General features: G+C 38.6%; 1 protein-coding gene across 4 annotated transcripts in view; it reads left to right on the forward strand.

Moving 5' to 3' along the window:
* The window catches only part of UEVLD (UEV and lactate/malate dehyrogenase domains), a 69,695-nt gene that overhangs the window by 33,447 nt on the left and 11,593 nt on the right, over positions 1–24,655 (forward strand). For all 4 annotated transcript variants that reach the window (XM_069072980.1, XM_069072972.1, XM_069072991.1 and 1 more), the window contains 3 exons: positions 799–901; positions 18,263–18,433; positions 21,217–21,390. In XM_069072980.1, the coding sequence (XP_068929081.1) occupies positions 799–901; positions 18,263–18,433; positions 21,217–21,390 (448 nt within the window). The remainder of the gene's footprint in view (positions 1–798; positions 902–18,262; positions 18,434–21,216; positions 21,391–24,655) is intronic.

Here is a 24,655-nt window from a genome sequence, read left to right on the forward strand (position 1 = left end):
CCTTATAAAGTTATGGTTAGCCTGCCAATTTTTATGGAGGCCAACTAACTCTATTCAAGACAGTAACTCATGCTGAGAACAAGAGGCAGCTCTTGGGGCAATAGATAAGAAACTGAGTCTGGTGTCAGGGAGACATGAATTCATATCCAGCCTTTATTAAACACTTGTGTACCAAGCCCTGGAGGGAGATACAAAGACAAAATGAGCTTTCATTTTGGGGGGAAGAAGGCTACATGTATATAGATATATCAGTACAAAGTAATTCAAGGAAGAAAAGATTCCACAGTTGTTACTGGAGTTGAGAACTGAAGAAAACTAGTAATTCTGGATGGCCATCAATCCCACCCCTTGAAGTTGGTAGGAACCTATGCTCAATCTTCCATTCAACAGACATTTTTTAGTTTTTCAAAATGGAAATTTTGATTTCACAAGAAATATATAATCCTAAGATCAGCAGCAAAAATTTAATAACTCTTCTTTTTCCCTGTCATTTTCCCATGTCATTCTCCAGGTGATTTTTAAATGCATTTTTGAAGGCTAGTCTATTCTGTCAACAGACAAACTAAATTTAGGGTTTCCAGTTTAAACTTTCCCAGCATCCTGCATTTTAGCAGCCAGGTCAAATAGATCACATTCCTTATTTTTATATTCATCACTTGTTCAGTTGGTAGTCTTTTGACATTTTTGTTATTTTGCAAAGATGAAATCTTTTTGTAAAATGTGCTGAATCTGGACTGATCATTTCTGAAGTGAACATAATTGTTTTCTTGCAGTACTGATTTTTTTTTTTTATCACAGGGCATTGCAGACAAGGTGGTCCTTATAGACTTCTCAGAAGGAACAAAGGGAGGAACAATGGACATGGATATTTTTGAGCTGCAAAATGTAGAGATCAGCAAAGGTGTGACTATTCTGTTTTAAGATAAACTTGCTGTTTTAAGATAAACTTACTGTTTTAAGATAAACTATTCTGTTTTAAGTTAAACTTGGTATTTGTCTGAAGAATTTTCAGGGACAAAGGGAACATTTTAGACATCCTATGGTGCAGAGGAAATAGACTGGGAAAAGTTAAGTGACTTGCTCCAAGTCTCATAGGCAGTTAATGACAGAACTGGACCCAGGTCTCATTCCTAGCCTATTGATTTTTTTCCTACTTAGTCCTGCCTCTTGGCAAGTGACTTTGTCCCTCTGGATGATTCTTCTTAGGTTTTGTACTGCCCCGCTGACAGCATTTACCTCTGGTTCAGATATATAACTCAGTCATGAGGATGTGATCCCCACTGCAGCATCAGGCCACAGCAGCTGCATGTTCAAGCCACACTTTGATGCTGCCTTATAGCAGTATTGTATTTACAGGAGGATGGAAATAAGTTATATGGAAACACTACCAAATCTTCCAGGAACCAAAGAAACTGTTTATGTATGTATTAGCCAGTGTAGATTTTATTTAAAAAGAAAAGAAAAAGGTTTTTGAAGTCAATTAAAAAAAAAAACCTTTGTCCCCTAAAATGTAGTCTTTTCTATATATTGAGGTTTAGGGGTGCTGGGACCCCAAAATTCAAGGGCAAGTGACTCAGATCCTATCTTGAATGAATTCGACCCAAGCCTTTTGTCAGCCAAAGACAAGGTTTATTAGAACACCAATTGGGGTGGGTGAGACTTTAAGAATCCACCCTTTTAACACTTAACTAGCCGAGTGACCTTGGGAAAGTCACTTAACCCCACTTGCCTTCCAAAAAACAAAAAGAAAAGAAAAGAAAAAGAATTCACCCTTTTGGCGAAACTCTTTTTTCTTTTTGGAGGGCAGTTGTGGTTAAGTGACTTGCCCAAGGTCACATGGTTGGTTTTGTGTGTGTGTGTGTGTGTGTGTGTGTGTGTGTGTGTGTGTGTTAAGTGTCTGATGCCAGATTTGAACTCAGGTCCTCATGACTCCAGGGTGGGTGCTCTATTCACTGTGCCACCTAGCCGCCCCTTTTGGCCAGACTCTTAAGGAATCTGAGCATTTGTATCACTAATGTAAGTGGACCAGATTCTTGAGGAATCTGAGCAATTTAATGGGGGGCAATGATGGGAGGTGGCAATAGGTTATACAGGAACTCTGATCCTTATCAATGACCAGAATGCTTGAGATTCAGTCTGGAAAGAATTCAGTAGGCCCAAGCGGTCTTGAAGTCAGGATTGTAAAAGTTTATTGTTACACTTTACAGTGGGCAAGGGTTCTTAGAGAACCTGCAAGTTTATTGTTACGCTGTACATCAGGCAAGAGTTCTTAGGGAACCTGCAAACCTGAAGAAGACATAGGCATAGTTTTTAAGGAGTTTAGGCAATAAATCAGATGTTGATTATGTGATTAAGGGTGGGATTAGAGAGGAGTTAAGGAGTGGTCAGTGCTTAAAGGAACATGTACTTTTAATTTAATGTCAACTGCTTGCATTTGTATTGCCCATAATTCACTGGGAAATAGCCCAAGGTGGGGCTACCTGGAGGTGTGGTTTTAGGCCTGAAACATCACTAAGTCAGCTAGCAGTCAAGGGCTGACTGAGAAGTGCCTAATCTGCCACCCATCAGTGTCATGTTTAAGATGGATGTTGGGAACCAAGGCTAACAGATACTCAGTATGTGTATAATTGGCCAAGGAGTTAACCTATATAGATAGTGCCTTGAAGGATTCATAGGTCCAGCTGGCCACTTTACTAAGGGGAGATAACATTTGCCTAAGCTAAAATGTTTATAGATGGTTTAGTGAAGGATTCATAGGTGTAGTTTGTTATTGTTCCAAGCAAAAATAAACAGTTCATGGGTTGTTGTTGGGCAGAGTGCTAGCAGGGAGAAGGGGCAGAGTTAATGCTCTGAGGCTGGGAAGGGGGAAATGTGATTTTACAGACTGGTTTTACAAATTGATTTTTACAAACTGATATTAAAAACATAGATCCCAAGCACCCCATCAGCAAGATGGACCTTATATATAGAAAGTCTGTGGGAAGGATCTAGGAGTGGCCAAGTAGTCTGGGGTGACTGGGAAGTACACAGGAGGACCCAGAAGGGTCAGGTGCCATTTAACCCCCCAGCAAAATCCATGTTTATCTCTACTTTATTCATTTTGTTAATTTAGCTTCAATGTTTGGCCTTTAAAAACATTGTTTTGTAGTTCAGTCTCCCTACTTCTCTTAACTACTCCCATTGATGGAGTTTGTTTCTGAACTGGGAATCCCTGGCTCTTTGAATGACACCCACCCAATTTTTATGACATTATACTTAAGCTATATAAAGTTTGATTTTAGGGCCTCTCTATGGTGGGCAGCTTGAATTCTCCCTGGTAGCCCTTCCCTAAGCAGAAAAGCCCTTCAAGCCTCGATCATGTTTAACATCAGGATTGACCTGTGGACTGAGCACTGGCTAAGTTCTGAGAGTGTCTTCAAGATAATCGGTCACCATGTTGTGAGAAGTGTCCTTGCTCTAGAAAGAAAATACTTGTGAAGCCAGGAAAGTTCTCATTCTATTTTATATTTATTTTACTTTCCTTGTGAATGGGTAACTCCCAGAAGGAGTACGATTGCTCAGAGAAATGCAAAGCTATTTGTGCTCTGTTGCCAATTAGAATTCACCCCTTGCTCTCCATTGGCTAGATGCAACAAGTGTATGTTCATTGCTGTGCCAGGCGCCGTGCTAAGCTTTGGGGATATAAAAAAAGGCCAAGACAGACTCTGCTCTCAAGGAGTCCATGATCTAATGGGGGAAACAACATTAAGACAACTATGTACAAACAACATATAGTCGAGATAAAGCGGAGGCAGCCTCAGAGGGGAGGCACAAGGGGCTGGAAAGGCTCCTTGTAAAAGGTGCCATTTTAGTTGACACTTGAAGTGAATCAGAGAAGCTAGGCTGAAATGAGGAGGGAGAGAATTCCAGGCACAAGGGATAGCCGGTGGAGGTCCCCAGAATTGGGGAGGCAGGATCAAATCAACTGCACTGGGCTGAAACCTCCTTCAAGAAACCTGAGGAATGTTTCTTATGGGTAGGTCCAAGGTTACCTGTGTGAAGTAAACATGGCTTTCACATAATTGTTGCTTAATAATATTTATTGAATTGAATTAAAATTTGGAAATTTGCCATTTGTAGAAGGAGAGGTCATGCACAATTTTAATGAGACTGCTTAATGGGAACTATGATTGAATCCAGAAATAGCATGGAATTATATTACAGACATTACTAAAAAGAAGTCATGCATCAGGTGATGAATGACAGTAGTGGAGATGATTCACTGTGTGTGTCTTCCCTTTTATTTCACCTGGAGTAGGTTTGGTTTGGTGTTATATACTTTGTGCTTTGTAAAAATCCATTATGGTATATGGCTTATTTTCATTTCTGACATTTGCAAGTCTCCACTGCTTTAGTGGCCTTAGTGATCTTTTGGCAGGCTTTGTGTAGATTCTCCTTTGGGAGAGCCAGATTTTCCCAAGAGGCCTCGGTTACATCCTAAGTTATTAAAACACTCTTTCAAATCACTAGTGAACCATTTAATGGATGCACCCTAGTGGATATGCTGTCTCATATGACTTGAAGTAATTATTGTATTTTCCTAAGTCTCCTTTCTGAGATGCTGGTGTTCCATAATTTGTAACCATATAACATCAAGGGGAGAATATTGATGTTAAAGGGATGAATTTTTGTAGCACTAGTTTAGGATCACTGGAAGCATGGCATAATTTCTAAAATACAGTCTGTCCTGATCTCTTCTTTCTACTCATTTCTTGGTGTCATTCATTGTCCTCCTGCCTCCGGGGCTGGTGCTCTATTCGCTGCACCCCCTAGCCACCCCATCACCTTGTATTTCTTTGATACCATAGAAAAAACTGCTGTAAAGAGTTTTGTACATGCAGGATCTTTTCCTCCGCCTTTGATTTCTTTAGGGGTGTAGGCCCAGCAGTGGTGATGAGGTATGGGCTACCAGTGGTATCGCTACGATAAAGGGCATGCACAGCTGAGTGATTTTTTTCAGCATACTTCCAAGTTACTTTCCAGAATTGTCTATACCAATTCACAGCTCTACCAATAGTCGGAGCCTACGGTGTGCTAGACCCCATACTAAGTTCTGGGAATACAAAGAAAGGCAAAAGACAATCCCTGCCCTCAAGGAGCTTACAGTCTAATAGGGGAAACACCTACTTAGATAACCAGGCTATATACGGGGTAAGTAGGAGGTAATCAGCTGTGGGAGGGCGCTAGGATTCCGAAGGACTGGGGAGGGGCATTGGGATGGAACGTGAAGGAAGTTAGGAAAGCTAAGGGGTGGAAATGAGGAGGGAGAGCATTTCAGGAACTCCGGACAACAATAAGAATTCCGGAAGCTGAAAAAAGGAGGCCAGTATCCTTGAATTGAAGAATATATGGAGGGTGGGGGATTTGTGTAAGATATAAGAAAAGATAAAGGGACTAGAAAGGTGTGGGTGTGGGCGTGGGTGGGGAATAGGTTATGAAGGGCTTTGAACGCCAAACAGGATTTCCTACTTGATCCTGAAGATAATAAGGAATCACTGGAGTTTATTGAATTGAGACCCAGGGTCAGACCTGCCATTTAAGAAAATCACCTTGGCAGCTGAGTGGGGGATAGACTAACTTGCCTGCCTTCCTGTAGCCTCTCCAAATTTGTTATTTCCTTTTTTTTTGTCAACTTTACCCATTTGATGGATATGAAGTAGAATTTCCAAAATACTACAGTTTTCATTTCTCTAGTTATGGAATGATTTGGAACATTTTTTTCATGTGGTTTTTGATAGTTTGCATTTCTTATTTTGAAAATTCGTCTTACCCTTTGATCTTTTGTCTGTTGATATGTGGCTCTTATTCTTATAAATTTGAATCTGTTCCTTATATATTTTGGAAATGATACCCTTATAAAAGGAACTTGCTACAAAGACTTTTCCCCCCAGTTACTTGCTTCTCTTCTTATTTTAGTTGTACTGTTTTTGTTTTTTTCACAAAAACTTCTTAATTTTATGTAATAAAAATTGTCCTTTTTAATCTTCTGTTATCCTCACTTTTCCTTGTTTGGCTATAAATTAGTTCTCTATAGATCTGAAAAGTTACTTCTTCCTTGTTCCTCTAATTTTTTTATGATGTCACTCTTAATATCTAAGCCATATATCCATTTGGGGCTTTTTTTGATGTATGGCATGAGATACTGCTCTGTGCTACTTTCTGCCAGCCTACTTGCCAGTTTTTTTTTCCAACACTTTTTGTCAAATAATGAGTGCTTATCCCTCCATAGCTGGGGTCTTAAGGTTTATCAAACCCAATACTACTGTTTGTGTAGCTATATGTTCTGGTGATTGACTTTTGTTTCTTTTTTAAAATTTTTCTAATTCTTTAGTTTACATCATTCATTTCCACAAGATTTTGAGTTACAAATTTTCTCCCCATTTTTCCCCTACCCACCACCCCAAAACAGTGATCCCACTGAATATCCCCTCCACAAATCTGCTCTCTCCTATATCTTCCCCCATTCCCCCTCTGACTTTCCAGTAGGGCATGGTAGATCTCTATGCCCCAGTGCCTGTATATCTTATTTCCCAGTTACGTGTAAAATAATAATAATATTATATATTAAACATTTTATTTTAAGCCTTTGAATTCCAGATTCTTTCCCTACTTCCCTTATCACTCACCCTTACTGAGAAGATAAGCAATTCAGTATAGGTTGTACATGTGTAGCTATGTAAAACATTCCCATAGTGGATATATTGTGAAAGACTAACTATATTTCCCTCCATCCCATCCCACCCCCACTTGTTCTATTCTCTACTTTGATCCTGTCCCTTTTCAAAAGTGGGTGCTTCCAACTTCCCTCCCCCCAAGCCTGTCCTCCCTTCCATCATCACCTTTCATCTCCTTCCCCCCTACTCTCCTGTAGGGTGAGATACCCTGTTTAGTGTGTATGTCATTCCCTCACTAAGCCAAATTCATTGAGAATAAGGTTGACTCATTACCTTTTGCTTTCCTGTTCTTCCCCTCCATTGTAACATTCCCTTGCTTCTTCTATATGAGATAATTTACCCCATGCTGTCTCTCCCAATATCCTCTCATTATATTCCTCTCTCACCTCTTAATTTCACCTTTTAAGTATCATCACTTCCTATTCAATTGATCCTTTGCCCTCTATGTATACCTATACACATATATACATACACACTCACATATGTATTCATATGCCCATATACCCTCCTATATAGACATATATATGTATGTATACATATATGCACATTTATATTCCCTTCAACTATTCTCATACTGAGAAAAGTTTCATAAGTTACAATTATCATTTTTCCATGTAGGAATGTAAGTAGTTCAACTTTGATAAGTTCCTTATGATTTCTTTTCTCTGTTTACCTTCTCATGCTTCACTTGCTTCTTGAATCTGAATGTCAAATTTTCTATTCAACTCTGGATTTTTCATCAAGAATGCTTGAAAGTGGGGCAGGTAGGTGATACAGTGAATAGAGCACTGGCCCTAGAGTCAGGAGGACCTGAGTTAAAATCTGGTCTCAGACACTTAAAAAAAAAAAAAAACTAGCCGTGTGACCTTGGGCAAGTCACTTAACCCCAACTGCCCTACCTTACCACCTCCAAAAAACAGAATGCCTGAAAGTCCTCTGTTCCATTGAATCACCACATTTTCCCCTGAAACATGATACTCAGTTTTGCTGGGTAGGTGATTCTTGGTTTTAATCCCAGCTCCTTTGACCTCCGGAATATCACATTCCAAGCCCTTCAGTCCCTCAGTGTAGAAGCTGCCAGATTCTGTGTTATCCTGATTGTGTTTCCACAGTATTCAAATTGTTACTTCCTGGCTGCTTCTAGTATTTTCCCCTTGATCTGGGAACTCTGGAACCTGGCTATAATATTCCTAGGAGTTTTCTTTTTGGGATCTTTTTCAGGAGGTGACGGGTGGATTCTTTCAACTTCTATTTTGCCCTCTGGTTCTAAAACATCATTTTCCTTGAGAATTTCTTGAAGGATGATTTCTAGGTTCTTTTTTTGATCATGGCTTTCAGGTAGTCCAATAATTTGTAAATTATCTCTCCTAGATCGCTGGATTTATTTTCCAGGTCAGTAGTTTTTTCAATGTGATATTTCACATTGCCTTCTATTTTTTTCATTTGTTTGGATCTATTTAATAGTATCTTGATTTCTCATGAAGTCACTAGCTTCCATTTCCTTCAATCTAATTCTGAAGGAATGATTCTCTTTAGTGAGCTTTTGAGATTCTTTTTCCATCTGGCAAATTTGGCTTTTTTTTTTTTTTGTCTTTTGGAGGGCAGTTGGGGTTAAGTAACTTGCCCAAGGTTACATGGCTAGGTTTTTTTGTGTGGGTGTTAAGTGTCTGAGGTTGGAACCAACTCAGGTCCTCCTGATTCCAGGGCCAGCACTTTACTCACTGTGCCACCTAGCCGCCCCTAAATTTGGCTTTTTAAGGCATTCTTCTCCTCATTGACTTTTTGAGCCTCTTTTGCCATTTGAGTTAGTCTGTTTTTTAAAGTGTTATTTTCTTCAGTCAGGTTGTTGACTCTCATTTTATAATTTTCTTGCATCATTCTCATTTCTCTTCCCAGTTTTTCCTCCACTTCTCTTATTTGGTTTTCAAAATCCTTCTTAAGCTCCTCTATGGCCTGTAACCAGTTCATATTTTTCTTGGAAGCTTTTGGTGCAGGGGTTCTGACTTCATTGTCTTCCTCTTGTTCCATGCTTTGATCCTTTTCGTCCCCAAAAAAGGAAACCAGAGTTGGACCACTCTGTTTGTTTTGCTTTCCTCATTTGCTCATGTTGCCAGTCAGTTACTTGACTTTTGAGCTTTTTGCCACAGAAGAACCCTGCTACCAGAGGGGGAGCTTTGTCCTAAATCACTGGGGTTTTCTCAGCTGCTGGAGCTGTTAGTTGGCTGTCCTCTCAGAAGCCTCTACATGCTCTGGCACACTGGTCACGCACCCCAGGACCTCCACCCCAGACTGTGATCCAGATACAAGCAGGTTAAAGCAAGAGCAATTACCCCTCAGAATGGTTGCTTGGTCCCCCTGCTATCTGTAGACCAGGAGCTCTGAAGCAGCTACATGGCAGCGGCTGCACGGCTACTATGCCTCAGCCGCTTCTCCCTCCAGGTGGTAAAGGCCCACCTTCACTCCCGAACTCCCGGTTCACAAAGTCCACACTGCCAGTGCACTCTCACTTTGTCCTTAGCATCTATGGGTTGATAATTCTGGAAACTGCCACAGCTGCTGGTGATCTGAAGTCCCTCCAGCCAACGGTTGGTTGTGGCCTCTCTGAGGCTAAAACCTTGGGCTCCCAACACACTGCACTGGCCACTTCTTGCTGGCCTGCAGGGCTGTCCTCAGTGGGAAGTTAGCTTCTCTGTGTCATTTTGTGGGTTCTGTAGCTCCAAAGTTTGTTCAGAGTCACCTTTTACATGAATTGGAGGAGGTGGAAGCAGGAGCCCTGTGGAAGTCCTGTTTCTACTCTGCCATCTTGACTCCTTGACTTTTGTTTCTTAGCCAATATTAAATCTTTTGATAATTAATACTTTATAGTATACTTGGAGGTTTAAAACTGCTAGATTCCCTTCCTTAACACTTTTTTTTCCCATTAGTTTTCAAGATTCTTGATCCTTAATTCTTCTAGATGAATTTCATTGTATTTTTTCTAGTTCTAGAAAGTAGTAATACCCTGGAGGTTTGATTGGTGTGGTACTGAATAAGTGAATTAATAGAGGTTTTACTGTCATTTTTATTATATTGGCTATGAGAAAATAACATTTTGAAAATTATTTGGTTCTGTCTTTATTTTTCTAAAGAGAGTTTATTAGTTGTATGCTATAATTCCTGTGGGTGTATAAGTAGACTTCTGAAATTTTAATACATTATTTGTTATTTTAAATGGAATTTCTCTTTCTGTCTCTTCCTGCTGGGGTTTGTTCATAATATATAGAAATACTGATGATTTGTATGGATTTATTTTATTTCCTGCTACTTTGCTGAATTATTTTTTTGATTACTTTTTAGCTAAATTTCTAGCATTACATAAATAACCCATCCTATCATATGCAAAAAGCAGCAGTTTTGTTTCCTCTTTGCTTTTATGTATTCACTCATTTTTTTTTCTCATCCTGTTTCTGTAGCTAACATTTCTAGCACTATAGCAGAGGCAATAATGGGCATCTTTTCTTAAATTCTGACTTTATTAGAAAGGCTTCTAGTTTATCTGCATTACATATAATATTTTGGTTTTATATAGATACTATATGCCATATTAAGGAAAGGTTCATTTATTACTATATTTTCCCAAAGTTTTTTACAGGAAGGGGTATTATATATTGTCAAAAGTTTTTTTTTTCAGGGGCGGCCAGGTGGCTCAGCGAGTAAGAGCACCGGCTCCAGTGTCGGGATGACCTGGATCAAATCTGGGCTCAGATACTCAGCACCACACCCAGAAATAACTGGCCATGTAACCTTGAGCAAGTTACTTAACCCCGATTGCTTTTAAAAAAAAAAGGTTTTTTTCAGCATCTTGATACAATCATGATATTTATTGTTTTTATTATTAATATGGCCAATTGTGTTTATAGCCTTCCTGATATTAAACCAAGCCTACATTCTTTTTTTTTTTTAAGCAATCGGGGTTAAGTAACTTGCTCCAGGTTACACGGCCAGTTATTTCTGGGTGTGGTGCTAAGTATCTGAGCCCAGATTTGATCCCCAGGTCATCCCGACACTGGGGCTGGTGCTCTTACTCACTGTGCTACCTGGCCTCCCCCCCAACCCTACATTCTTAGTATAAATTTAACCCATTCATAGCGTAATATCTTTATGATATGTTTCTGTAGTCTCTTTGCTAATATTTTATTTAAAATTTTTGCATCAATGTTGACTAGGGATAGTGGTCTATAGTTTTCTTTCTCTGTTTTGACTATCCTTGGTTTCGTTTATCAAGACTGTATTTATTTCATAGAAGGAATTTGGTTAGACCCCTTTTTATACTTTTTCAAACAATTTATATAATATTTGAATTAATTGTTCCTTGAATATTTGATAGAATTCACCAGTCTATTTTGTCCTAGGATTTTTTCCTTTGGGAACTAACTTATTTATGTCTTTTTCCATTTCTTATTATGAGATTATTTAAAGGTACTAGCAATTTAATTTTCCTTTTCCTTTCTAAAATCAAATTAGATAATGGTTTATTTTCAAAAGGAGTTTTTTTTTTATTCAATGGATTTTTTTTACTTTCTATTTCATTAATTTCTTTGGTTTTGAGAACTTCTATTTTGGTCTTTAACTACAACACGGGTGAATTTTATTAGAAATTACAAATAACCCAGAAAGTAATGGGAAAAAATGCAGTCAGCATTATCCTGAGAACATTTAAGAATAGAATTGAAATGAGGACCACAGTTGAAAAATAGGGAAATGTATAAGGATTTTTTTTTTTTTTAGTAAAGCCTTTTAACAGTTCAGGTAGTTCACATCTAAACTGTAGACACCACAGTGCCAAATCTGCTTCATGAGAAAGTTAAAATGGCATTAAAGAAAATAAAAATGGAAAGGACAGTGGGGCTAGAACAAGCATAGAAGGAAGTGGTCCATTCTGGAAACAACACAGTTTGGAGGGAATTAGATTCTCAAGATATCTGCCAAAGGCTTAGGAAGAAATCTTTCATTATCTCAAAAAGGAGAGCTGGAGCAAAACTTCTTTACGCTTGCGTTATTAAATTAACAGAATTGTGTATACTTGCATTTAGGACATTCTTGATGGAAGTATGAAAAGGGAACATACAGACTTTTGCTAATGATCTTTTTTGAAATTAATTTTTATTGATATATTTTGCTTTTACATTTCCTGAATTTGCTTCTCTTCTCCCTTCTGAGGGCCTTCCCTTATAGCAAAGATTTTTATTAAAAAAAAAAGAAAAAATTAATCAAAACTAATAAATATATCTTTAAAATCTGACTGTACACTCAGTTTTTTTCCTACAACCAGGGACCCCTCACTTCTGCAAATTAATGTTTTGGGTGTCTTTTCTCATGGGTCAGATTGGGCCAAGTTTATTCTTTATAATTGTGTAATATTCATTTTTGGTTGTTTTGTGGTAGTCCTTTCCATTTACATTGTTGTAGTTGTTGGGAAATTCTCTTGAGCTTTTGGGAGAGGCATACCCCTGAATGTTAAGGTCTAGTCTAATGACTGTAAAAGAGAGGAAACCAATCTGAAAGTGAAAAGATTTATTGGCATGCTAAGGTTCTTGCTAATAGCAAATTCAGATTTTTAGGAATCCTGTAGATTCATATAGATTTGGCTTTTATAACTTTCAGGCCCAGTTAGAGTACACAGTTAATCAGCAGCATTCTGCTGCAACTTAGGATAGATAAGTAAAGTATTTTTATCAATTGGCAATCACAACGTCATGAAACTTATGTGAAAACCAGATTTACTAATTACAAAAGAAATGGGCATACATGTGGAACCTGAAGTTCACCATCCATACAGAAGTTTGTATTTATATAACATTTGGACAAAGGTAGGAGGAGATACCAGGGAGGGATGTGGCTTGGGAGGGGAAAAGATGCACTGAATTTGGGAAAAAGACAAAACCCCTCCAGAAGGGGAGGAGCAAGGAGCCATCAAAAGCTGCATTCTTTTCCCTTTAAGGGATAGAAAACCTGTGGCTTTGAGGCCGCATGTGACCCTCTGGGTCCTCAAGTGGGGCCCTTTGACTGGATCCATCCTAGAAGATTTGTTCTGTAAAGTTTGGATTCAGTCAGAGGGTCAAACTTGAGGACCTAGAGGGCCACATGTAGCCTCGAAGCTGCAGATTCCCCATCCCTGCCTGGTTACACTATGCAGACAGGAGCCAAATTCCATCTTTTCCCTATTCATGCAGGGAGAAGATGGAAATGAGAGATGTTGTAGAAGCAGAAATAACAAGATTTGGTTAGACTGTGAAGATCGCATTGATTTGATTTGCTCATCTGCGGAGGACCCCAGCTGCACAAGCACTTTCCCAGCCTGGCATAGACTGGCTAGCACCTGTCTTGCCTCCCAAGGACATACAGGGAGTCAAGCTTGGGGTGTAAACAAGGGAATCAAACTTGGGTTATAAACAACAAATTATGTCGGCTGGGGTGGCGGGGTGGGGGGGGGGGCCTTTGTCCTTGACACATTCAGGTCCTCCTGCATGCTCTGGATCCAGTGTTTCTGGAAATTATGGCAACTCAAGACAAATTCAGGGGACTCTTTAACAGTCTTTAATATTTCCTAGGAGAGGGGAGGAGTAGAGGGGAAAAATAGATCAACTAAGTGAAAAAAGGGAGAATATTTGAAATGTACTTAGCAGGATTTATTATTAGGGTAAGAAAACATTCCTGTTCAAGATCAGGAGTTATGGGAAAGAGACCAGACACTTTTAGAATTGTAGAAGCAGTCATTTATTAGACAAAACTTCAGGGTCTTTTATCCAAGGACAGCTGTTAAAACAGTGGATGAGACCATCTGTTTCACCATGTCCTTGCTTTCTTTCTAATATTAGGCCACTAAGTGGTTGGAAGGATTTCCACTTTGTTACTCTAGCAAAATGTAGTGAAATGATTGTGGTTCCTATTTTTTCCCCACATAGTTATTTAATATATTATTTTTCTGGCTCTACTTACTTCATTTGGCAAGTCTTTATGTGCTTCTCTGAATTTTTACTTCTTACATCATAGTAGTAATATTCCATTATATTAACTTGCCACAATATGTTTGACCATTTCCCAGTCAGTAGATATCCACTTTTTTTCCACTTTTTGTAGCTGTTACAAAAAGTGCTGCTCTAAATATTTTATTGTTCATGGGCCTTTATCTTTGTCAGCAACCTTTCTGGGGTATATACCTACCGTAATAGTGGAGTCTCAAAGGATGTGAACATAATTTGCATAATTTAAAATTGTTTTCCAGAATGATTGTACTAATTCATGGCTCTGCTAGCAGTTTGTCAGTGCATCTTCCCATAAGACCTCCACTACTGACCATTCCCATCCTTTGTCATCCTTGCCAATTTGCTGGGTATGAGGTGAAACCTTAGTGTTGTTGTGATTTTCATTTCTCTTATTAGTGATTTAGCATATTCTTTCATATGGTTGTTAATAGTTGTTCATATGTTTTAACCACTTCTCTGTTGAGTGAGGATTTTTTTTTCTGTTGCTTAATTGCTCAAAGAGAACAAAATCAGGATAAAGTTGGGCTTGTGAACCTGGGAAACTGGAGTCGCAATGATTCCTCATGCCTTGTTCATTTCCTTCAGATCTTGCAGCTCTTTGCGCTTTTAGCACAGCATCGATCATTCTAAAGTGTTTTACTTAAGTCTCTCCTCATATTGACTAAATGGTCCCCCTGCCTCAACACAGCTACTTTAGCCTTCTGATAAAACATCAGTCCAATACCCTGAGCCATTCTGCATTCTTATAAAACTTACTATGCTTTTTAACCCTCAGGCTTCTGCCCTGGCTTTTTATATGAGGAACCTTCCTTGGTTCCTCACACCTTACGGCTGTCTTTCTTATTCACCCAGATGTCAAGATCTGAAGCTGGAGGGGAAAGGGAAGAATCAAATTAAAATCAGGGATTTTCTCAGTATTCTGCTATGTGTGAAGCCATGTCCATGAATCCACACACCAAATATACAGTTTGTCACTCAGTTGGGAAGACAAGATATGAGTGAAAAGCTAAAATAATATAAGAATTAAATGACAGTTTAAGAGAATGCTAGAAGAGCTATCACAAGATGGTACCACCTACAGAGGACTGAAAGTATGTACTTTAAAGGAGAATAAACTACTTCTGCTGCGGCTAGTAGGTTTTATGGAGGTGATAATTGAGCAGGGGGCCTTGTAGAATAGGCAGTATTTGATGAGACCCAGAGCAAGGGAAAGGACATTATTTATGGTGAAAACAGCTTGGACAGAAAGATAGAAAAAGGAAAACACAAGGATATATTCAGGGAACAGTAGAAAGTAAAGGTGAAATAATAGTGCCAGATTACCGACCAGCGTAGTCATCAATGTGGGCAGTTTCTGGGGGTTGAGTGATGCTCTGGCCTTATTAGTTGTCCACTGAGAGTTATCATCCATAAGAACCACTCAAAATGAGCGATGGTATAGTAGCTTTGTTAGCAGACAGTGGCCAAACCGTCACCTAAATATTTTGGGGATGAGTAAGATTAGGATGATAACTTTCTCAGTGGATAATGCCACATTTTTACAAAATGTTCCCCTCTGCATCATGTTCAGAGAGGCAGCCTTTGTGTTTTTCTTTATAATAATAATAATAATACATATTATTATATAACCATTGTCTCTGGCATTCATACTTTATAACTTTGCTAATGCTTGGCTATTGTTCTAATATTCTTCATGATAGAATGGTAAATGGAAAGCTAGCATTGGAGTTTAGAATTCCTGGATTTACATTCTGCCTCTGATACCGGCTGGCTGTGTGACCCATAGCAAATCATTTAATCTCTCAGTGTCCCAGGCAACTCTAGAATATAAATTATAGAACAGTTGCTTATCAAGGGAATTTCTTTACAGGAAGTTTCCTATACCAAGGAAATAACAGATCTATAACACCACACACACACAAAAATTAATTTTCCTGATATATCTGAACATGTATTTATATACCATACATTGTGTGATAGCGAGATTTTCTTTTTAAAATTATTTTACTTTTTTACAATTAATAAGCATTTATTATCTCTCCTTCCTTACACCACATTGAAAAAGAAAAAAACAAAACACTTGTAACAAATTTGTAGGGTAGTCAAACAAAACAAATTCCTGAGTTGACCACAACCAAAAATGTATGTCATATTTGACATTTTGAGTCCATAACTTCTCTTGTCAAGAGGTGGGCAGCATTCTTCATCATTGGTCTGATCCTGCTCATTTCACTCTGATAAAATTCATAAGAATAAGTTTTCCCAGGTTTCTCTAAAACTATCCCTTTTGCCATCTCTTATAGCATAATAGTAGTATTCGTTTACATTCATATACCATAGTTTGTTTAAACATTCCTCATTAATTTCCAGTTCTTTGACATTACAACAAAGAGCTGCTATAAAATTATTATACATATATGTCCTCTTCCTCTGATAGCTTTGTGATATAGGCCCAGTAGTGGTATTGCTAGGTCAAAGGTATGTATAGTTTAGTGACTTTTTGACTATGGTGCCAAATTGCTTTATAGTTGGACCAGTTTATAGTTCCACCAAAAGTGCATTAATGTACCTATTTTCTTGCAGCCCTTCTACTATGCCATTCTGATGGGCATGGAGTATAGCCTCAGAGTTGCTTTAATTTACATTTCTCCCATTTTTAGTGATTTGCAGCATCTTGTTTCTAGCTTGTATTTCTTTGACTTCATAATAGGGAGATTTTCTTTTCTTTTTTTTTTTTTAATTCCTTTTTGGAGGGGGGAAGGTAGGGCAATTGGGATTAAGTGACTTGCCCAAGGTCACACGGCTAGTTTATGTGTTAGGTCAGATTTGAACTCAACTCCTCCTGACTCCAGGGCTGGTTTTCTATTCACTGTGCCACCTAGCCACCCCCAAGGAAGATTTTCAAGTAATATATTTTTATACTTTTCACTGCTCTAGCTATAGTAACAGAGCCTGTTTATATTCCAGAGCCAAGCAAAGCACAAAAAGAGTTGCTCTATCTATCTGTCTGTCTGTCTATCTATCTAATCTATAATATCTATATATCTCTATCCTTTTCAACAAGAAGATAACCTCTTCTGGCTTATCTCCCTGCTTCAGATTTCTCCCCACTCCAGTCTGTTTTCCATATCTCAGCTGCCAAAATGTTCTTCCTAAAGTGCAGGTCTAACTGTGCCACATACACATCCATCATTTAATAAAGTGCAGTGGTTCTCTTTTACTTCCAGGGTCAAATCCTGTTCGGCATTTTTTCCATGAACAGAACACTCCATCACTGGGCACTGGAGGTTTTCTCTGGCTGTTCCCCATGACTGGGATGTTCTCCCTCCTCCTCTCCTCTTCCTGCTTCCCTGGATTCTTTCAAGTCTCAGCTAAAATCCCACCTTCTGCAAGAAAACTTTACTGATCCTCCTTTATACTAGCACCTTCCCTCTTGAGGTTATCGTGTTTTTATATTATTTGTACATACATTGTGTGAGCTCCCTAAGGCAGGTACCATTTTTTTGCCTTTCTCTGTGTATCCATTGCTTAGCGTGAGTGTCTGGCACTGAATTGGGGTTTAATTAATGCTTTTTGACTAGAATCCTTAAACATTTTTTTTTTATCTTTTTGGAGGGGGGGAAGGCAGGGCAATTGGGGTTAAGTGACTTGACTGAGGTAGAAGACTTAAATATTGATCTCTAGCTTAACCTCGAACGAAAGAGAGGACAGAGACTCTCCTTAGGTGGTTTTTGGAACCAGTCTTTTTAGGTGGGTGGGGAGATAATGATCTTGTCTAGATTAATCTCTGGTTCTCAGAATCCATTTCCCTGTGAAAAGTCTTGGGTTTTTTTCTACTCATTTTCCTAAAAGGAAAAGGCTGGGAAAAGATTATACATTGGAGAAAAAAATCTTAATATTTTCTTTTTTCTTTTTGCTTTTTGGAGGGCACCTGGGGTTAAGTGACTTGTCCACAGTCATACAGCTAGTTTGTGTGTGTGTGTGTGTGTGTGTGTGTGTGTGTGTGTGTGTTAAGTGTCTGAGGCCAGATCTGAACCCAGGTCCTCCTGAATCCAGGGCTGGCGCTCCACTCACTGTGTCACCTAGCCACCCTGAATTACTTGCTAAGGATCACACAGCTAGTAAGTGTAAAGTGTCTGAGACAGGATTTGCACTCAGATCCTCCTGACTTCAGAGCCAATGCTCTATCCATTGTACCACCTAGCTGCTCCTCTTAATATTTTCAGTTGAACTGAAAAGTTTTTTTAATATGATTCCATTATCTGTATAAAAATTCAACATTTTTAAAGCAGAAACAGGAAATCCTTTTTATTTTAATTATTGCCAGATTAATTTTGCCAAATGATGCAACGTTTTTCCTGCTGAAAATAGCAAAACAGGGTTCTTCTTTATAGGTTCTCTTTCCTAAAAACATCTACACGAGAGACTGTATTGCAAAAGCAGAACTTGTTTGCCATTTTATAGAATTTGACAAAAATGACAAAAATTGTACCTTGACGTCCCAATGTTCTCTTTATTCATCAGATTTGTCTGCCTCTTGGAATTCCAGAGTGGTGATCTTCACAGTTAACTCCTTAGGTAATTCTCAGACCTACCTTGATGTCGTACAGAGCAATGTGGACATGTTCAGGGAGCTCGTCCCAGCTCTAGGACATTACAGCCCACAAAGTGTTCTACTTATTGCCTCTCAACCAGGTAAAACCAATGTCTGATTTCTTTTTTACTTATTTTAAGAATCATAGCAATTGTCACCTTTCTGTTTTCTTTCTCTCAATACCATGTAACCATGTAGATTTTGCTATAAAATATACAGACACATGGAAAGCCAGAAGCACTTATACCACACCAAATTAAAATAGTCCTTAAGACATTGGGCAGTCTTAATTAACTACCCCTCATCCCCTCAAAGGGATTTCATGTAACTGTAGTTTGGTACAGACCACAGATGCTAAAACATGACTATTTTTAGTGTCCTTGAAACTCCAGTAAGGATTGGCATATATTTGGGCATCTTCAAATCTCATGACACATGACCACTACATGCCCTTCAGCTGTTATTTCTTTGACTCCTGAGAATAAGATTCATTTGTGTATGTGAATATTCAAAAATGTCAGCTAAATCTTCTTTCAGAAAGGCTCAGATATTTCTACTAAAATATAATAGTATTGAGCATTTTTAACATATTTTGTAAAGTGCCTTTTAATTATTTTCCTTCATTCTTCAAAGAAGTTTTCTTTCCCAAGGTGACAGTGCATCCAAGTAAGAGAACAATTTTTAAAAATTATCCTTTTTATGGATGTTGTTTCCTGTTAGTTTTGATTTTCTAGTTGGCTAAGTAAAGAAACAATCTCCTATGATCATAGATCTAGACTTAGAAAGAGACCTTAGAGGTCATCTGGTCCAACCCTGTTATTTCAGGGTTTCACAGAGAAGGAAACTAAGATCTAGGGTGGGCCAGATTCTAGATTCCATTCTAGGACCACCTTCTATAGGTTCCCTCCCTCTCTAAACTACCTTTTATTTCTTTTGTATTTGCTGTGTACTGATTTGTGTGGGCTTCCCTGATAGAAATTAAGTGCCTTGCGAGAAGGGAGTATTCCCTTTTTTTTTTTTTTTTTTTTTGAGGCGGGAAGGCAGGGCAATCAGGGTTAAATGACTTGCCCAAGGTTACATGGCTAGTAAGTGTGTCAAGTGTCTGAGGATGGATTTGAACTCAGGTCCTTCTGCCTCCAGGGCCGGTGCTCTATTCACCCCTCCATTTTTATTTTTATCCTTTGAGTGCCTAACATAGTGCTTGGCAAAAATAGATACTTTTTCATTTATTGGATCCCATGAGTTCAGGTATCAAACTGCATTAAGACTTTTGGGATGCCCAATATATACCTAGCCTTCTCTACTGTTACTATTATAATATACAATAAAGGGTGGGGAGAGACTTAGTGCTGTGTTGAGAAGCATTGTAGTATAGTAGAGAGCCAGCCACAGTGTCAAGTTGACTTGGGTTCAAGTTCTGTCTCTGACACAAAATAGCTATATCCTGGGGAAGTCACTTAACTTCCTAGGGAACTCTGAGACTATGAATTGGGGAACAGCTGTTGGCCTACTTTGGTAGATAGAATTTCCTTTTGAGGGATACCCTAAATTCATGAAATCATAGGCTATAAGATTAATGGGATATAAGATCTTCCTCTGCCCATTAATAGGCCTCACGTGGAGCCCATTAAGGGAAGCTTCTTAAGGGAGGATTTCTTGTAGGAAGGCTTTCACACCTTTTGCTAATTTCTAATTAGGCACTGAGTCATGAGAGTTGTGATGCCTTCTGGCTCTGAGAAGTGTATCTATACTCTGAGTTGGTGTTTTGCTTTGGGGGCTTGCTTGCTTATGAGAAGGACCTTGTGATTCCCTGGTCGATATTCTGAGTGGCCGTATGTTCAGAGCCCCCTGACTGCTCAGATGTAAAGATTCTCTCGATCCAGGGATTTATGTACAGTGTATAGTTGATTCAGGAAGAGCTCTGTCTGCTGATCTTTGTTTGTATTTTCTGTTTGTATTTGTATCTCTGTTTGTATTTTCTCTGAAGTTCAGGGTGCTGAGTTTCCCCCAGAACTAGTGAATGTAATTTAAAAAGATTGTTGACCCCTTGAACAGCCATCTTTCCTAGTAAAGCAGACCTGAGAACCTGTGCTAGCAGCCATCCTGGGTAAGCCAGTGTGGTTGCTGTCACACAGGTCCAAACTGCTTCTCACTTCAAACAAAACAAAATTCAGTGACATTATAATAACACATAGTAACAGATCTCATTTTAAAATGCCAATTTTAGACTAATGAGAAAAACAACTTCATTGTTGAGAAGATTCTTATTTCTTCGGAGGAGGAGGAGGAGGAGGAATATTGGTCTGAGATGTGAATATTCCACTCCTTGTCATTTACTTGTTCTTTTTGGTATCTTTAGGGAACTCTTAACTTGCTGCTGTTTTAACAGTTAACTCTGGATGAAGAGACTTTCTCTTCCAATGAAGATTTGCACCAGCTTTACAATTTAAAAGGCTCAGAGAGCCTAAGAAGTTAAGTGATTTGCCCATTTACCTGCTTTAGGTCAGAGATGGTTGCAGTGAATAGAAAACCAGCCCTGGAGTCAGGAGGACCTAAGTTCTAATGTGACCTCAGACACTTGACACACTTACTAGCCGTGTGACTTTGGGCAAGTTACTTACCCCAATTGCCCTCCAAAAAGTGAAAAAAGAACTCTTTCTACAGTGTAAAATGCAATATATGGAAGGTCTGTATAGGAGCCTATTCTAGTAAATTCGTTTCTGGGATACCAAATGGGTCCTGTTCATGGATACCAAGGAAAGTGAGGTTCCAGCATAATTTATTTCATAAAACATAATGGATGTTGATTTTCTTGATGAAGTTGTAAAGTGGTGGCCTGCTAGGAAGTAATGCTGTACTTTTCCTATTTGCACCCAATGTTTAGTTGAAATCATGACATATGCAGCATGGAAACTGAGTGCCTTTCCTCAAAATCGAGTGATAGGAATTGGATGCAATTTGGATTCAAAGAGATTCCAGTATATTCTTACAAATATTTTGAAAGCACAGAACCCAGGAAAGGAAGTGTGGATTATTGGTGAACAAGGCGAAGACAAAGGTAAAGTAGTTCAGATTTTTTTTTTTTAATTTGGAACATGTGATCATAAGTGGTCTTTGGGGTTCCTTTATGTTGTATCTGGGAACGTTAGGAGTTCTAGGATTTCATAGCTTGTGGCCAGTAGCTTTACTACCAGAAACAAAATCGGAATTTCTAGAGGAATTGTTCTCTTTTACATATTCTTATTTTCATGTAGGTTTAAGGGTAAAACCAAGCAATTTTATCAAATGTGATATATAAGGTAACTTTTCTTATGGAGCACAGTACCCAAGACTTGCCTTGATGCTAGCTTTCCATTCCTGTACTTAACTAAAATACATGGCTTCTTGCACTGCTCTTCCCCATGAAGGAACTTTCTTACCTTCCAGTCATCTTCCTAACCCTTGACTCCCTTTAGTTCTCCTCTCCTGGAATGGTTTCAGTGTCATTCTTACCACTGATGCTCCCCTAAACTACCATCCTCCTCCTCGTCCCCCAGGCATTCAGTCCAGAATGACTTAGAAGTGTTGTGTGTCAGCAATAATCAAGGGCTTACCTAACAAGTTAATATTCATTCAGCAAGTATTTATTGAGTACTTTTTTTGTGTAGAGTGATACAAAAATTCTAAGGATTCATGGATTTGTACTGTTGACAATCATATTTGTCAACACATAGAGACATTTTAAAATCAAGTTTTATTATATGCTCAAAACACAGATTCAGGGTTCTAAATGGCCACTGGACAATGGACAAAGTTCTCTAAGGCTTATATAGTTTCCAGTTACAACAGAAAAAGAAAGAAAAAAAAGATACAGCTGCCAAAAGGGAAAGGGAAAAATATACATTTTAAAGATATACTTGTAGAATTTATAGTAAATTAATTGAGGAGATTTACTTGTCAAAAGATACTTAAGGAGAAAAATTACCTCAGTTCAATTTGTAAATTGATCACTAAACACAGAGAGGAGTTGTCTAGAATTTATAACTACCAAATGGCTAGCATAAAACGCAGTCAAAAATTCTTTTACACCTGACCAGTTTTTTACCTTGGTTAAAATAACTGGAGGTCTCAGCTAAATTACACCATAAAGAAAGCTTTAGCTGGCTACACAATTTTTTCTTACAAATAAAATGGCCATACAGGAGCCAAATAGAAAGGAAATTTAAAACTCTTACAATAATAGTGTTGGGGAATTTTGAAACGTAGAGGTCCTAAGATATTTCTGGAGGATAATTCCTTCCATCTTGTTCCCTTTGTGGGTGTCGAGCCTGGAGTCAGAAGAACTCATCTTCCTGAGTTCAAATCTGGTGTCAGACACTTACTAGCTATGTGACCCCAGGCAAGTCACTTAACCCACTTTGCCTCAGTTTCCTCATCTGTAAAATGAGCTGGAGAAGGAAGTAGTAGCAAGCCACTCCAGTATCTTTGCCAAATAAACACCCCAAATTGGGTCACAAAGAATTGGACAGGATTTTAAAATGACTGAAAAGTTCCCTTTGACTGAAGGTCAGTAAATCAAGAGGCAAAGATAGAAGCTATAAGTTTAGTTAGTATCAGCTGATGGGTACTTGTTAGGTGGTTAATAAGTCTGCAGAGAGGTGAGACTGCTCAACCACTTTATTTATTTTAAAAGATTGAATAATGGGTACAGGATATTACATGATTTGGGGGAAAGAATGTGTTAACTGTGGTGTCCCCCAAGATCAGGTCTTTTCCAAAGGGTATATATATTTCCCTGTAATTAATCCCCTTAGAATGTCTAGGTGGGATAGGATCTTTAAGAGTGTAGACCTCACATCTCAACCATTTTTTTGACCTCTGATATTCCTTTTAAATGCTGGAAAGGTGAGAAAAGATGATTCCGCTAAACTCACAGCCTAGAGGTTTTGTCCATTTTCTCCTCAATAGCCCTGATCTAGACATAGTGAAGGGTACTGAGAAGACTTGTTCCTTATCTTCAAATCAAACATAGCAGTGAGATAAGACAAAGAGGAAGGAGTCACCTAGGTGAGGTCCTTGGCAACTCAGCTCCTTCTTAACTAAATTGGAATTTAAATTGGCACAATTCTCCCGGTAAGTTCAGTGTTGAGGTTATCAGGAATCTTATGGGAGAAATCTCTTCTCTTTGAGTCACTGCTACTGAATAAACCTAGCACAGCACAGAACTTGCAGAGGTAGAAATCTAAGTTTTATTACGCTTAAGCACAGGTCCAGGAGGTAGAAATTTAACCCTGAACCAAGATTCGTTTCTGACAAGCCTTTATAGAGAAAATTATGTCAGAGAGATAGAGAAATAAATTTTTAGGATATATCTTTAGCATGGCCTCTTAGACCATCAAGGTCACTCAGTCCTAGTCAGATTCATTATCTTATGTTTCCTTGAATTAAGGAAGAACAAAACAAAGGAACTAGGCAAACTGAGTTAAAACAAATTAGTAAACAGACTGAGTTTTAGATTTAAACACTGTGTTTGCCAAATCCTGCATATCCAGAACTACAAGACCACATCTTAGAGAAGTTAAGGTGGGCTAATTGAGGGGATTTACATATCATAAAGACACCCAGAAGCTCAGAGTCAGGGAAATTCTTCCACACATCTTTTTGAGACATGTTAAAGAAGTTGTATTTCCTTCTTCTCCTTTGTTTCTTATCTCAAGAATGTGAAAAGTCTTCCCTTAATACTGTCTTTCCATGATTCAGGTGTTTTTTTTTTTTTCCTTTAGCCCTGTGAGATTAATATTAACAGAAAACAGGCTTCAGTTAACCAGAATACTTCAGGAGCAATGGAATAATAAAATTGAATAAAAGGAAAATGAAGGATTCTTATTACAGGATTTATCTTAGAATTTCAATTTAAGGGGCGGCCAGGTAGCACAGTGAGTAAGAGCAGCGGCCCCAGAGTTGGGATGATCTGGGCTCGAATCCGGGCTCTGATACTTAGCACCAAACCCAGAAATAACTGGCCGTGTAACCTTGAGCAAGTTATTTAACCCCAATTGCTTTAAAAAAAAAAAAAGAATTTTAAATTAAGCAAAAATGGAAACCATATCTCTGAGCCCAGCTTCTACTACTTCTGGCCATGAGACACCAGATTTCTAGGACTGTAGAAGTTAAGAACTTAGAACTTGACTCCTGTTCTATAGTCACCATGCTAGTTCAGGCCCCTGCAAGGCAATGAGACATAGTATGGCAGAAAGAGCAGTGGTTTGGGAGTTGAAAGACCTGGGTTTGAATGCTGAATCTAAAACTCAGGTGATCATGGACAAACACTTAACCTCTCTAGG

The sequence above is a fragment of the Petaurus breviceps genome, unplaced genomic scaffold (assembly GCF_028583685.1).
Source record: "Petaurus breviceps papuanus isolate PSGF00001 unplaced genomic scaffold, PetGlider_PUasm1.0 140, whole genome shotgun sequence".
In the NCBI taxonomy this organism is placed as follows: domain Eukaryota; kingdom Metazoa; phylum Chordata; class Mammalia; order Diprotodontia; family Petauridae; genus Petaurus; species Petaurus breviceps.